We start from the raw sequence: 15,932 nt of genomic DNA, 5'->3' as shown, positions 1-15,932 counted from the left end.
AGTCACAGATGGAAGTATGGAAAAAAATAGTGCATTGTTTATTAAAAATAGGACCAGTTCTATAATAGCATCTTATTATTGTGCCATTACTACTTGTTGTAAGACAGATAAAAAGAGGTTTTTGTTTAACCTCATACTTTATGTATCAGAAATTTTAGAGGAATATTGTATTTTCAACGTCTCTTTCCAAGAGCAGTTCTCTGTTAAATGTTAAGCAGCTAGTTAACAGTAAATGCTCTCATCACAAATTGTTGTAAACTTCTGTTCAGAGAATCAATGGTGGATGCTAGAGTTTAGCAGAGGGGGATTTTGCCAACTGAAATGTTGCTCATGAAATCTGTTAACTTTTGTCAAAATGAAAATGTGCAGAAATTAATAGATTTTAGTAAAGGACTACACTCAGTTCAGGGAGTGCTTCTGAGGAGCCAAACACAAATTTTGAATTGCTAGAATCCTTGAAAAAGAATTGCCATTTGCTGTTCACATCTGCTGGTTATCTTTCTACAAGTAAGTTACATTCCTGTAGTATTCCAGTCATGCTAGTTAATTAGAGTAGATGAAGAGGCCAGGTAGAGGCAATGTATTTGTTCAGATGTTTTTACAAATAGTTTTGAAGTTTGGAAAAGAAAGTTTTTATTTTTTGGTGTGGCACACTTAAGAGCTATATTGATGCTTTATGCTTATTTAATTGCTAGATGAAAGTTGTGCTTAGTCAGCATTTTTATTAGAAACTAAACATTTGAAAGAAGAAAAGTATTTAACTTCTCAACAAGAAAACATAATACCGTGTACTATTTTTACACCCTGTTTAATTGTAAATAAAATGGTAGATGCAAACGTGATCAATACAAAATACAAGCACACAAGCAAGTTACTATAAAGTATGCTTGGTTTTGAACTTGCAGACCCTAATGGCTTGTAGATACAGTCGCCAGGTTCTGGCTGCTTGATGAAGGCAGTAGTAAGCCAGGTAGCTTACTCTACATCACTGACAGGAGTCAGCTGTCTTGAACTACTTGGTTTTTGCTACAGGGCAAGGACATCCTAAAACTTGTCTTTGCCTCTGTATTGACATCATTATTAAAGTATAGTGCATGCAGGTAGAACTGAATTTAAAAATACCATTGAATAAAAAGTACTGAAATCTTTCATCTTAATTTAAGCATTTAATTCTTGTGCATCTGGTACTTCACTGATTTCTCCCTCTCTTGTCCTTTGGCAATCTTGTAGCTTGATGTGAAGGCTCTTCACACTTCTCAAGCCTAGTCTTGTTACTTCTTCACACAAATGTTGTGTTTTTAAAAACCAAATGCAAAAAGCTCAGTTTACAGCTCTCTCAACAATTTCATGATAAGCAACATCACTTGTGTTAGAATAAAAAAATCTTGAAATTAAAAAGTTTGTAGGATAATGTTTTTACAGTTCACTGTTATGAACACTTCATAGTCTAGTGAAATCTAAACCCATGACATGCAACATATCATATACATTCTGTAAATTGTGTGTGTGGAGAGACATTAGAGCATTACTGAAAAGGAAGAGATGCTTGGGATATTCTCGTGTTCTATAAGATTTCTTGATCTTTCGAGACATTTCCGTTAGTGTCTGTTGCTGGCATGCCAAATGCCTTACAACATGGTGGTCTTTGCTGGTACAACTGGTGGAGTTTGGTAGCAACAGTGCCTGCTATTTCAGAATAATAATAAAGGCAGGCATACAAGAAAGTCTTTGGTAAGGCAGAGACAGAGCCAGTCATTGTGGCGACGTTGTTAAGTGCAGAAGGAATTGTATGGGCTGCTGGTGGAAAAGGTATGGGGTGAAGGAAGCATATCTACGCTGGGATTTATAAAGGTATGCCTAGGATCCTTGGCAAGCTTTAAAATTTGCTATTGTGGTGTTGCAGAAGGGAAGGGGAGAGAGAAGATGGGAATCTCCTATAAGGAGTTTGAAATTATTTCCATAGCATCTATGAAATAGGGAGGAATGAGGAGTCATGTAGGAGACAAATTAATTGGTGAGCATTAGGGTACTGGGAGCCTGACTGACAATGTATGAAGTGTTATCTGCCTTTATCTTTCCTTAATGATGTTTCAAGATGATCTTGTGCAAGTTGGCAATTATATGGAGGGCAAAAGGATGTGAAGGAATTGCCAGAAGGAATCTTCAATATTCTTTAGTGTTTTTTTTCTTTCAGCAAAAGGATAGCAGCTGCAGTAATAAAAGTTCTGAGACCTTGAGGCCTCAGTTCAGAAAGTGCTGTTCTATACTGCTGCTCCCCACAGAAGGTTCTGGCTGTCCCCTTACAGTAGTGGAAATTACATAATTAAACTGTTTGTGCTGCTGTGTCAGGCCAGGCACTCTATGAGAGAAAATACTAGGCCATAAGTCTGCTTTGTGTGTACTTAATAGAGAGTTATTTAAAGGTATTGAAAGCTTATGCTAACAAACTACTCTGAAGAGATTGACGGGGGAGGGTGCTATATTTCCTTAAGAGCTATATCCAGTATAAAATATGGTTGAGCCTGAAGTTATATACAAGATTTCATCCTTGCAAATATAAGAAGACCTTATGTAGATTATGAAGTTACTAATTGATTTTTGAGACAGTATATGGACAGTCCTATTTAAGCTGGATATGCCTGCCAATTTCCTGCATAACTGCAAAGGTTGTCATAGAAATCAGTACAAGCTCAGCTATTTGAAAGTAACATTCTGCTGATAAAAATCTTTGAGATTGAAATTTTCTTAAGGCTTTGGAAGAGCAACAGCTGTGTCTCTGAAGGGCTTCCTTCTCTGTAGAAGAGTGTTTGTATCCAGGTTTTTTTTACTACAAGTCATTTATTCCACCAAAGTGGTCTGACACTGTGACTTTGCATCATTAAGATGTTTTGTGCGTTATAGTAGTTTTCCTGTAATATTGTTGTATGCATGGCCCATACAAGGAATGTGTTCAATGCTTATTAATTAGACAGCTGTTGGAAGCAATAATTTGCTTCGCTTTTATAGCAACTAAAAGAATGGCTTCCCAAACCTGTCTGCAGCTTAAAATAAATCTAGGAGAATGTCATTGAGAAGCTTCACAGAGAGACTCTGAGAGTAGTTCCATTGTACAGCACCCATTCCTGGATTTAAAACACAAGTCCAGAAAGGCACATGGCATGCTGTACAGAGCAGGGGCGGCACAGATCTGAGTGTTCCGTGTCTGCTCAGAAGCAAGTTGTCATTGCTACCTAGTGACAAGCACCTTTTGCTACTAGTTGGTATGTCATTTGGCACTGGCTGGTCTGGTAGGATTATGGTGATGGATGTGTGTAATTATAAAGGCACACTGCCACTGTGTTGTTAAAAAAAAAAGTGTATATATAAAAAAAAACTTTGATCCTTAAAGAGTTCTGCGTTGGCCTTGTACACTTGAGTAAAATTGATCAGTCCCTACCCTGGTTATCTGTGCTTGTAAACTAATCGTGCTTTTAGTTTTGCTTTGGTAAATTTTACTAGTGTGGATGATCTACCAAATAGTGTTTCCAGTGTTTTTCCACATTGCCTGAAGTAGTAAAAGCAACCATGTCATGTTCGTTTCTCTTGTTCTGGGAGATTCTGTGTACTCTTCTAAAGTATGTCTGTTGAAGTTTTCAATGCATATTTACATTTTGGCTAAAAACTACATAGATTGGATGACAACAGGGCACACATTTGGGAGACCAAAGGGTAAATGATGATCGCTATCAGAAAGAATGAGGCCACTAAACAGTGCTGGTTGTGACTTACAACTGCATGCTGTGTTTTCCAAAAGCAAGGAGGAGAGACCTTGCCCAGGCGTGGGGAGTAGGTGTTTGAAGATTTCAGAAAGCTTTGAACAACCCACAAGCACACCTAAATTACCTAGATTCACTAACAAGGTGAATATTACAGGGATAAGTTTCCACAGCTTCTTGAGAAGGGACCGTTGTGTTCTTACGATATGCCATGCTGTGTTTCTGGTTTGCTCGTCTAAGTTTATGGAGTATATATGGTAGTGTGGTAGACTGTGAATTTTTTGTTACACTGGTTTTGCCTAATAACTTCATAAAACTTAAATGACAGAATGAAGTCTGTCAAGTGGTTGCGTCTGATGTTGGTGCAGCTTGTGGCTGCTTGCCATGTGTGTTGTGTTTTCCTGTTTGAATTCTCTACGCTGAAATTTACACTATCACACAAGTATAAATGCATATCTATAAATGTAAAAATACATTCTGTTCAGTTACAACAGAGGGCAGAATGTATTCTGCATGTTATGTCAAAAGCCAATTCACACGTTTTATTAAATCTGGAATAATTTTTTTTTACGTTCCCTCAGGTTTCTCTTTTACATGAGTTTAAAGCTTGAGCACTATAGTATATACCTACTGCATGAAAATCAAAAAATCAAAATATGAAACTGAGTGTTCTTTTTTATTAGTAGGGAGTAGTAGTGTCAAAAGGAAGTAAAGTCTGAATTTGATGGGACAAATGAATCAACTAGCAAATACATTTATAAAAACAATTATGACTTTTGTTCTCTGGAGTCTTTTTGTTGGTGGTTATGGACTATTAGTGTAAGAGTCTAGTCTTTACCAAGTGATTATTTCCTTTCAGAACTGCTGTTTGCTGTAACTTTATTGCTGTCTCAGCATGTCTTTCTAAGTGTCATGATGGCAAATTTTCCACCTGTACTTGTTCCTGTTTGTAACATTTACCAGTACTACCCAATATTCTGAAATTACCTGTGGTAGTAAAGTTAATGTTAATTGAAACACTATAGCATAGGAAATTAAACCTTTGAGGAGTTGTAAAAGATACTTTTAACATTTGAGATTTCAGGTATTCCATTGAAATTTAATATCCATGTTTATTTTGTTGCTCTTGTTTTTAGCCTGATTTTTCTTACTTCTGTGAAATCTTAGTTTTCCACAGAACTGAAATACAAGGTAGGGATAGTCAGCATCCAGGAAAAGCAAGTCATTCAAATGTTCAATTTCACAGAGAAGCAAGACTTTTTTTTTTTTTTTTAAGCAAAGCTTGATAAAATTTAAATAATGCAGGAGAAATTGACTTGGGTTTATGACAATTTTAATTTTTTTTCAGGTGCGAGAAGATGTGTTAAACTCCTTGAATAACAACTTTCTACAAACACTAAACCAAGCATGGAATGATCATCAAACTGCGATGGTGATGATTAGAGACATTCTCATGTATATGGTGGGTATTCTGCTTTTTCACACATTTAACTTGATGCAGGAAATTGGGTTTTGACAAATGTAAACAAATGAGGTGCAGGAGTAAAAAGCAAGGCATGCTTACCAGTCTTCTTCCTAAGACTACTGTCTGTCCCATGTTTTGAATTCTGTGCATGCAAGGCTATTACGCATGTGTGACAAATTATAATTGGTTTCTTCTTTTAGGTTATCTTCTTGACACTCAAAAAATGCATCTGAAAAATGGTTGAATTTTTCAATTCTTAAAAAATAAACTACTCAGACCCATTCTGGCAGGTTATACGTGTTACTTGCATGTTTTAGTTCCCGTAGTGGTGGCTTCTTACAGTGGAAAGCATGATGGTATAAAGCTTCCTCAAACTTCCAGTGTAGTTGTTGTTCTTTAAGCTTAAGGGTCTAAAGAGGATAACTTTGTGCCCTTGAATGTTAAATTCTAATTGAATCTTTTGCTGCTTATACAGAGCTTGGGTACAAGATTAAGCAGTGTACATAGATGAGAATGTGATTTTGGGTTGCGTGGTTGTAATTCGAAAAGAAATAAGAAAGGCATTCCTTACCTGATAGCTAATGGAAAAGGCCTTTTTTGAAGAGAGAGGACCTTACATTTTTGTGTCTGGATTGTGTTATGCTTTCTGTAGTCGGTATATGTGTAAATTCCCAGAATGGTGGGCATGCTCTGAGGATGCAAGAGAGTGTATTTTTGCATAGCTTCTAGCCAAAGGCTTTAACTTCAGAAGGAAAAGAAATATGTGTTGAGGCACTGTGGGTTTTTTATGTAAAATGTTTTGGTTTTTTTCCAAAATATACGGAATATAGTTCTTTATGCAGTATTAGACAGTGAAGGACAGATAATGGTAGAGCTTTTTTTTTTTTTGTCAAAAAAGATGATTAACTGAGATTGTACTCTATCTGCTGAACAACTGGAGTTAATATCTTATCTTGTAGCTGTTAAAGATCTCATGCAATGAATTGAACCTGTTTGTATTAGCTATGAAGAAATCCTACTTGGTTAATAACCTACTAAAAGTTAAAGAATTTGGAGTAATTATTGTAGCCACATAGCTTGCTTTATTTTTTTAATGGATTTACTGACTTTACTGTTGTGGGTTTTATGCGTGGGGTTTTTGTTTTGGTTTGGGGTGTATTTTTTCTTTCTTTTTTTTTTTTTTTAAAGTTTGGAAACACCACATATCTAAAGATAGAGGGCTGGAAAAAATGCCTTCATTGACACTTAATGCCAAAAGGAAGATTGAAAGATTATTTTGAAGATATACTATCTTTCCTATGAGAAAAATATGGAATCTCTAATCTGTTTGTGAAGGACAAATACAAATCAGTTGCTGCTACCTGCATCTGGGCAAATTGAAGAATAGTTATCAATTAGAATAATCTACCAAAGCTTGTGGTGAATTTTCGGAAACATTAGAGGATGGAATCCAGAGCTTTCTGGGGGAGTAGCTGTTGTGTTTTAGCCAAATATGATGTATTATTTTAGTATAGGAGGTGCTAGATGCTCCAAGGTGGTGTTCCCCAGGGCTCAATATTGAGGCCAGTTCTCTTTAATATCTTTATCAATGATCTGGATGAGGGGATCAAGTGCACCCTCAGTCAGTTTGCAGATGACACAGAGTTGGGCGAAAGTGTTGATCTGCTTGAGGACAGGAAGGCTCTACAGAGGGATCTGGATAGGCTGGATCGATGGGCCGAGGCCAATTGTATGAGGTTTAACAAGGCCAAGTGCCAGCTCCTACACTTGGGTCACAACAACCCCATGCAGTGGTACAGGCTTGGGGAAGAGTGGCTGGAAAGCTGCCAGGTGGAAAAGGACCTGGGGGTGTTGGTCGACAGCTGGCTAAATATGGGTCAGCAGTGTGCCCAGGTGGCCAAGAAGGACAATAGTATCCTGGCTTGTATCAGAAACAGTGTGGCCAGCAGGACAATAGACATGATCATGCCCCTGTACTCAGCGCTGTAAGGCTGCATCTCAAATATTGCGTTTAGTTTGGGGCCCTTCGCTACAGGAAGGACATTGAGGTGCTGGAGCATGTCCAAAGAACAATGAAGCTGGTGAAGGGTCTAGAGAGCAAGTCTGATGAGGAGCAGCTGAGGGAACTGGTGTTATTTAGCCTGGAGAAAAGGAGGTTGAGGGGGAGACCTTATTGCTCTCTACAACTCTCTGAAAGGAGGTTGTAGCCAGGTGGGTGTTGGTCTCTTCTCCCAGGTAATAAGTGATAGGACAAGAACAAATGACCTCAAGTTAAATCAGGGGAGGTTTAGATTGGATGTTAGGAAAAAAAATTCTTCACTGAAAGAGTTATTGAGCATTGGAAGAGGCTGCCCAGGGAAGTGGTTGAGTCACAGTCCCTGGAGGCACTTAAAAGATGTGTAGATGTGGTGCTTAGGGACATGGTTTAGTGGTGGACTTGGCAGTGCTAGGTTAATGGTTGGACTTGCTGATCTTCAAGGTCTTTTCCAACCTAAATAATTGTATGATTCTAAGGTACATAGGTGGTCAGAGTCGATAATGCAATGTTATCTGCTGCTCTTAAATTCAATAAATCTGTGATCCCTCAAACAGTATCAGAGAAAGCTGGCTTATCAGCTGTTCCCATTTTAGTGTATTGACAAGTATATTGAGGACCAAGAAGTCCCCTCTTTGAGAAGGGTTACATGCTTCAGTTAGGACTTTTGAGGGGACATGAGAGCTGTTTCCTAAGTGGTTTTTGTGCTCAGGAGAGCAATGCCTTGACTTTGTTTGAAGCTTGCAAGTGCTGTTAGAACAGCCAGCCTTCTCTTTTCCACCAAAACTCCAGAAGATGGAGACCTGCAGCATTCCAACAAGTGCAAATTGGACTTCATTGGGTTATATTTTAGACTCAGAACAGAATAATAAACAAACTTGAGTACATCTGGAATATATAGTCTTTCATGTGCTGTTTGACAGTTCCTAATTATTTCAAGTGGGTGTTGAGGCCTCCACTTGACTGATTATTTGTCTCCCATAGGCTTTTTTCCTTGTACCAAAATAAGACCCAAAGAAACAGCAAAGACATATCTACAATAAAATACATTTATAGTATGATAGTAAAAATAGAATACATTTTTCTTTCAAAATGCTTATATGAACTTGTCAAGCTTTAGGAGCACTGATGTCTGTTAAACATCTATAATGTAAGATGGTTTTTATGATTATAAATTAAATCTTTATTAGAACTATCTAATGCAAGGAGCTGATACAATGGGCAGACTCTCTCCTTTTCTTTGACTTAGAGGGACATAAGACAAATTGTCATTAGAAGATACATGCTTTGATTACAAATTAAAGTATAAGTTATGGTTTAAAATGGCACTAGTCTCAAAGATTTGCAGTTACACCTTTGTCACTGGGATGTCCTATTGAGTCAAACCTAATTCGGTTCATTAAAATTCAGACCAAGAACAGGAAGCTTCTAGTCTTGAGTACACGTTCTTTCAAAAAGCTTGAAAAAACTGCTAGTACCACAAAATTATGAAGTGGAGGAACATTTGTCAAAGATAAGACCTGACTGCTCTTCAAGTAAACAATTTTGAAGAACTTTATAAAATAAGGAATGATTTGTTTTTCTTTTGTGATATTGAGTCTGAATGAAATGTGGTTTTATAGTCGTATGCTTATATCAGAAGTTTATACCTCTTTATTCAAGCACAGATAATATAATTTACATTAAAAAATATTTTATTTTTAAAAAACCCCACCAAACACTGTATAAACTCAGTCACCAGGCATTGTTAATTGATATGCTTGTGTTCCACCAGGAAGAGTATATGTGATTATAATATATTTGTAAATAAAGGATTACCCAATCCTTCTCTTATTTTCCAGGCCATCCCAATTACTTATCCATCAGTTTCAGAAAATGTACCTATTGGTACGCAAGCAGCCTCTGTCTGACATCAGTGAAAGTAAAACACTTAACATCCTCTTGAATTCTGATCTTAAATTATTGCTTCAGCCTATTGATTGTACATCTTATAAAACTATATCTGTTTTAATGCCATGTTTATTTTCCAGCTTATTTTCACCCCTTAGCTCACATATGATCTAAGTCAAAACAAACACCTCTCCAACTCACCTTAATCTCTTTCCTGTTTAATTTTGCCACTTCAGAAATAAAAGTTAATTCAAATGGAGTTTTTTTTAATAAAGGTATATATTTTGTACAATGGGGTTTGTGCTTTGTTAAGGATACTTAATGACTAGAATACTTGCTGTTTAAGGTTTATGGCAGGATTTCATTTTATGTGCAGAACCTCTTCCACAAGACACTCTGTAAAGCTTGCCTTACAGTTGCATTTTTAAAAAAATGCATTACTTTGTTGTGTTGTGGTTGCTGTCTGGTAAAAGTCTGCTTGGTTTGAGGTCTGTTGTATAATGTAGTTCTAGTGTGAGATTTTGCAACCTGTAATTGCACAATAAAGGCAAATCTGACTTTCCTGAGATATTCCAGTTTCCACAACTGAATTTTGAGTTCGCATGGTTCCACTGTACTTTTTAGTCTATGTGCACTAGCTCTCTTTTTGTTTTACGTGTTTAGGGTACAGTAATCAGGGCCAGAATAGATGTAATACTTTCTAAATTCACAGCACTGTCTGCAGCAAGCAGTGAGGTACTGAAGCAGTGAAGTCATGTCCTGAGTAGTGTCTTCACTGAGTCAAGTCGTGTACTAAGACATGTTGAAGTAGTGATGTACTGCATTCGGGCATGTGTGAAATTCAGTTTCACTTATGGCTGCAGCACAGGTAAGCTTACCTACAGTAGTTTTATTTAGCTACTGTATGTAACAGTAGCAGTGGAGGTGCAGTTGTCTCTTCAGGCTACATGTGCGAGTATTCTTGGAATGTCTTACGGAAACTGGGCTAAACCGGATTCTGTGGTGTCTCTTCTTAACTACTTTTACTTGCTAAAAGTAATCTCAGGTATGCAAGCACAGCAGTCACAGCCCTGGCTGCATTATAGGCATATGGCTAGTGCCAGCTTAACACTGTCAGAGGTGAACGATTACTCTTGGGAATATGGCTGTGTGTTTTGCAGAGGGCAGAGCATTCCCTTCTCATCTGTGCGGTGCATGAAGCCAGTGTCTTGATTTAGACCAGCACTGACAGATCGGCTATGTGAGTTTTGGCCTCGGGACATATGACTTGTTCATGGCTTACATACAAGGTGGTAGGAAGTAGTGTTGGTTTTATTTTCTAGAACTAGGATCAAAGACGCTTGCTATATATGCACACACAACAATGTCTGAAGGCTACATCACCCGTGTAGTGCATCCATGCAGGGGTGGGCAAAATGTGGCTGGTGATATTTTACAGCAGGTAACTTGCTTTAGTTGAGATCAGAATTATTCTGCAGTGTAAGCAGCATTCTAGTTTATGAATAATTGCTGTCTGAAACTCCACCCTTGTCTCCTGAGAGTTACTCTTACCTTTTAAGCACCTGCTGCTTCTCCCTGTGGGAAGTGATTGCTGTTCAGTAGCATGTAGCCTTGTCAGTCAGACCTGTTCCCAAATGGGTCTTCCTGTCTCAAAGATTATTTTTTTTAGGTTGGAAGAGCTTCCAGTAAACAATAAAAGTGATCTGTTACCAAGGGTAAGCAAATCAGCAGTATCAGAAACATTAATGCTGCTACTCTAATTTGGGTATTGTAGAGTGGTCTGGCTTACTACAGAAGCATTGCTGTTAGGTTGAGAAGGGTTTCTAGTGCAGTTACTATTTCATTTCATAATGGCTGTGTTTAGCACTGCCACAACAGAAGCTATGCAGATGAGTCATGACTGTGCCTTTAATCCATTTTGATAGCCTGCTGCCTGTGCTTCAGAGACCCGAACATTCTTTGGAAATAATATATATATTCTCTTCTCCTCAAGTTATATAGTATATTAGACACTACTTTTTAATTTTTTTTCGATATTTGAAGGTGTATTTTAAGCTTGTCTTACTTTAGAGTCACATTTACTTCTGTCCTTGATGGAAGTGTGTAAATAAGGGAGTGAAATAAATAACCCTGTTTCTAAATAACAATAAAAAATAGTAACATATGCCAAAGATCTAGACCACCACGTGTTGCTAATATGACTTCATGAGCCCAATTAGTAAACTTTTTTGTTTGAGATGGAACTGAGCTTGCTCCATGAGCCACAGAGTAGGCATATCTGACCTGTTCCCATCTTGTTTCTTCATTTAAATTAAGTGCTGCCTGTTTGAAGGGAGTGAGTGGGAAATCACTTGTGAATTGTGAAACCCAGTGTTTCACTTTCCTCTGATCATCAAGTGCCAATCTGTCATGTAATTAGCGTATGAATAATTTTGCCATGTAAATTCAGCTGCTAAAACACTAAAGGGTGTGGTTTCTGTTCCTTCTGATTTTTTCTAATTGCAGAATTTATACAAACTTATAATTTTTAATCTTTTTTCCACAGTGTGAAGGATGATTATTTTTTAATAGTTTAGTTTTCTAGGTGTTTGCTAACTTTACACTTCAATTCTGAGTGTGGTAAAACACTCAAGATCATTAATGGAACCAGTGGAGAAGCTAGTATTTATACTCAAACAGTGACCTTCATCCTTTATAGAATTTGATTTAATTTTTTTATTTTGTTACAGCTGTGTAAATTCTCAGAAAACCGTCTCACAATCAGATGAGTGGGTACAAAACTCTTTAACTTTTTCTAATAACATCATTCTGAGGCTTAAAGGGTAGTTAAGCAATATTTTTAGTAATTACCCAAACTATTACATTAGAGGAATGGATTATAGCCTGACAGAAAAAAGAATTAAAAATCATTGCTCATCACAGAAATAGTTTGTAAAAACTCAAAATTTTTCTATTCTTAATGTTATTTTAAATAGTCTCACCCAGTACAGCACTATTGGATATTAAGTGAAAACACTCATTTTCTGTCTGCTAGTAAATTTATTAATAGTCTTCCTTTTCTAGAGAGTCGATGAGTTGGGAGAGAGGAATAGAAAATGGGAGACAGATTTTTGGAGCATTCCTGTGGGTAGCAGTAAGAAATTCAAGGTGTCTGCTCAGCAGTGTCTTGTTCAACTCTGTATGGTGGTGTTTGGGCTGTACAGACTTGGAATACTGTTCTGAGAATCAGCCTCAGTTTGTAAACGTAGGTATAACTGGGCTAGTGGGTAGTTGAGGAGCCTGATCCTTCCTGTAGACTGAGATTATGCGGGGAGATAGAATTTAGACCCATATTGAAACATAAAATTATTTTTTCTTCTCTCCCCTCTTTTCTCTTTTGGGGAATGTGTGTGTATGTATGTGATTTTAATGAAACCTAACAAGGTTTCAAGGTATTTGCTCAAGCTGAATGAAAGTGAATTTTTTTGGGGGTGGGGGGTGGTATTCAACAGAAGTCCTTATGTAAATTTTGCACTACCAATCCATAAATGTTTTGACTGTAACTATTCCCATTTCGCCTTTACTCTTTCTCCTGTTCATCTAATGATGCTATTTCAGGGAAGTTCACTGAATATTGAAGGGGAACTGTCTGCCTAAACGGAATGGTAGGAAGATGCATGGGAGATGGGGAAAAATTAATGTTTTCTTAAGGAACAAAAAGGAGTGGATGGAAAGGGTTTGAGTAGATAAGTAAAACCTCTTTCAGATTGTGCCATGAATTTTGTCAGTATTTGGAGATTTCCCTGCCCCCAAACTAAAAAGTGGCAAAGCTGTAGATTTATTCTGGTATGCTTTAGTCATGAATGCTGTGCTTGTACTCTAAGCAAAGTAGACTTTCTATGTAAATGAAGTTTTGGAAAGTGGGACTGATTTTTAATTTTGAGGGTATTCATAATTTCTTTTTATGAAGAAAGAGATGATTAATTTGATTATTTCTGTACAGTGGGAATAGGAGCAAGTTTTGAATAGCATGGGTGTACTGAATTTAAAATTTTATTGCTATGTGTGCCTTCATTGTAGGACCGTGTGTATGTGCAACAAAATAACGTGGAAAATGTCTACAATTTGGGCTTGATTATTTTTCGAGATCAAGTTGTACGCTATGGTTGTATTAGGGATCACCTGCGGCAAACCCTACTAGACATGATTGCAAGGGAAAGGAAAGGAGAAGTTGTAGACAGGTAAGACGTTTGTAAGTGACTGTCTTTTGTTGCAAATAATACCTGTCAATTTTTAAGAGTGAATCAAGGACATACATAAATAAATCATTTCTTAATGTCGCATTTCTGGTCACAAGTAAAATTTTTCCATAACATGGAATAACATATTTCTTTTTACATTGATGTTTAGCATAATGGTAAATGGGGAAGCTCATTGATATATCTTTTAATATTTATCTTGTGTTTTTTATTAAAACTTTTGTTAAATCTATTACTGCCTTGTGCCAGAGCATTTGGTTACAAAGCAGAGTTTTGACAATTCTCTGCCTCTTGCTGCCCTGATTTCCTCTGTACTGGTGAGAGGTTGTTCAATTTTCTTGTACCTGGTTATTGGGTTTTTAATTATTTTTGAAATTTTCTTTTTTAATTCTATTTCCCTTCCTCATGTTTTGATCCATCTGTTTCCTGGTAGTTCAGTTGCATCTCTGAGCTTTTAAATCTGTCCCTCGTGTTCTCTGACCAGTTTAGTAGATGCGGAGTTCTGTGCCACACACTGCAGATACTGCAGCTGAAGTATTTTCACTTCAGATTTTCAAGTTTTCTTGTGCATCTCCAGTTTCAGAGCAGCTGTTGGGTGTGGAGATATGTAAACTCCATGCTACTTTGGCTGCAGTTCTGTGAGTGAGATTGCCCAACATGCAATTTATGAAGAGAAAAATACTCCCTGGCAACAGCTGTATATTGTCCCCTACTGCCAGAAAGTGGAATTTTTTTGTGGATGCTGTTCTTTTGTTTTCACATTTTATTGATGTATTTCTATGCCTAACCAAATGCTTAACTTGCTGATACGTTTTCATTTTGTGGATTTTTTTGTTTTTTTACAAACAAACCCAAAAAACCAAAACTTTGCGCACCAACTTCCATCTGTGCAATTATTTTGAATTGCTCGATTCCAACCTACGTGCGCAGTTTTCAATTTTCTTTGAAGTAGTATTTTAGGTTATTTTCTTGTGTGCTGAAATATATTCTTAATAGTTTTCTGAGTTAGTAGAACTTGAGACCTGCTTCCCTATCATTATATTTAACATATTTAATAAACGTTGTTAGCTCCTTAGTTTAGAACAGAAAAAAACCCCAATCTTGCTCCTGTAGTAGTCTTGAAAACCTGCCATGTACCAAACAGATTTAGGATGGACTTTCTATTACTGTATTTTATTTAAGTTGATACTATGTTCTGAGTTGTTTTTCTGCTGTGTACTCTGTCTTACAAGCATGTAGATTTCTCAAGTTGTTAACAACTTACTTTTTGGCAGAGGCGCAATAAGAAATGCTTGCCAGATGTTAATGATTCTAGGTCTTGAAGGAAGGTCAGTCTATGAAGAAGACTTTGAGGCTCCGTTTTTGGAGATGTCTGCAGAATTTTTTCAGGTACAGCAATGTTGTGATATCATATTTGAAATGTTGTTATAACTGTTTGGAATGGTGAGGATTGGTGGTACTTAACTTGATGAGTATGTCCGTCTCTGTTAAGAAAAAAAAATTCATTAACTTTGGAGAAAAAGACAAATTTTACAGAATTACCATAACTTGAATGTAGTTTTGAGAGATGGGTGCTGATAGCATATAAAGTAATGATTGTGCTAATCTTGTGCCTACTTTGGGCTGTTTAATGGAATTTAGTCTGTCCCTGCATGGCAGCCATGGTCTTTTGAAATACCACTAGCATGAAATTGTTTCAGGCTGGGAATGAAGAGGGGAGACTCCTTGCCTTTGAGGATGCTTTGCTTCCTTCACGGTTTCTGTATTTATGAGGGAATTAAGTGTATCCAAGTGGCTATCGAGTTGTTGACCAACCACTGAATAACACATTTTAAATACTTCCTGAGGGTTTTTTTTGTGAGATAGTTTCAGGAAAAAAGCCAGTTGAATTGTTGTTGAGTGCAATCATGCTCATCTAATGTTGGAAATTGATAGAAATTGTAAAAGCATGTTAAAAGATATCTAGATGCGATAATTGGTCAATCTCTCAGTTCTTATGCAGGATCAACTCTCTTTCATATCCTCTGATCTCCAACCTTCTTTGAAAATCAGAAGCATATATTGCACAAACTTTTAAAAGTCATTACATCCTGTTCTTCATTGGTGCTACATAAAATTAAGAAAAATAATTACTTAATTTAAGTTTTATTTCTTAGCTCTGCCTTAAAAAAAAAAAAAACCTTTCCTCCAAAAGACTGTGCTGATCAGTACAGATAAAACCAGTTTGACATGAAATAATGTCCTCAGCATTGTCACTAGCAGGAATAATGAGAACTGTTGATCCTCACAACTCATAAATATGCCATAAACCGGTATTTGAAAGGAGGTTTTGCCTTTTCCCTCTTCCCATCCTTCTGTTTTCTTTGGACCTGTGGCTAAAACTTTAGTTGGTAATTGAAAACTAGATTGACTTAGGTAGTTTTAGTATGAAAAATGCCATGTTCGTATTGCATGTACCCCTTTATGTATGTAGTGTAACAGAACCTTTATTTTGTGTTAAGCATGTATGTAAATCTTGGAGGTGTAGTGATCTCGTTTGTTGGACATAC

At 36.9% G+C, this 15,932-nt stretch overlaps 1 protein-coding gene across 1 annotated transcript in view; it reads left to right on the top strand.

The window, feature by feature from the left end:
* Window positions 1-15,932, top strand: part of CUL3 (cullin 3) — a 58,399-nt gene that overhangs the window by 21,214 nt on the left and 21,253 nt on the right. The window contains exons 3-5 of the mRNA XM_075761018.1: window positions 5,104-5,217; window positions 13,205-13,365; window positions 14,658-14,772. Coding sequence (XP_075617133.1) covers window positions 5,104-5,217; window positions 13,205-13,365; window positions 14,658-14,772 — 390 coding nt within the window. The remainder of the gene's footprint in view (window positions 1-5,103; window positions 5,218-13,204; window positions 13,366-14,657; window positions 14,773-15,932) is intronic.

Source organism: Balearica regulorum, chromosome 9 (genome assembly GCF_011004875.1).
Source record: "Balearica regulorum gibbericeps isolate bBalReg1 chromosome 9, bBalReg1.pri, whole genome shotgun sequence".
NCBI classification, from domain to species: domain Eukaryota; kingdom Metazoa; phylum Chordata; class Aves; order Gruiformes; family Gruidae; genus Balearica; species Balearica regulorum.
This window is presented reverse-complemented; position numbering and strand designations above follow the sequence as displayed.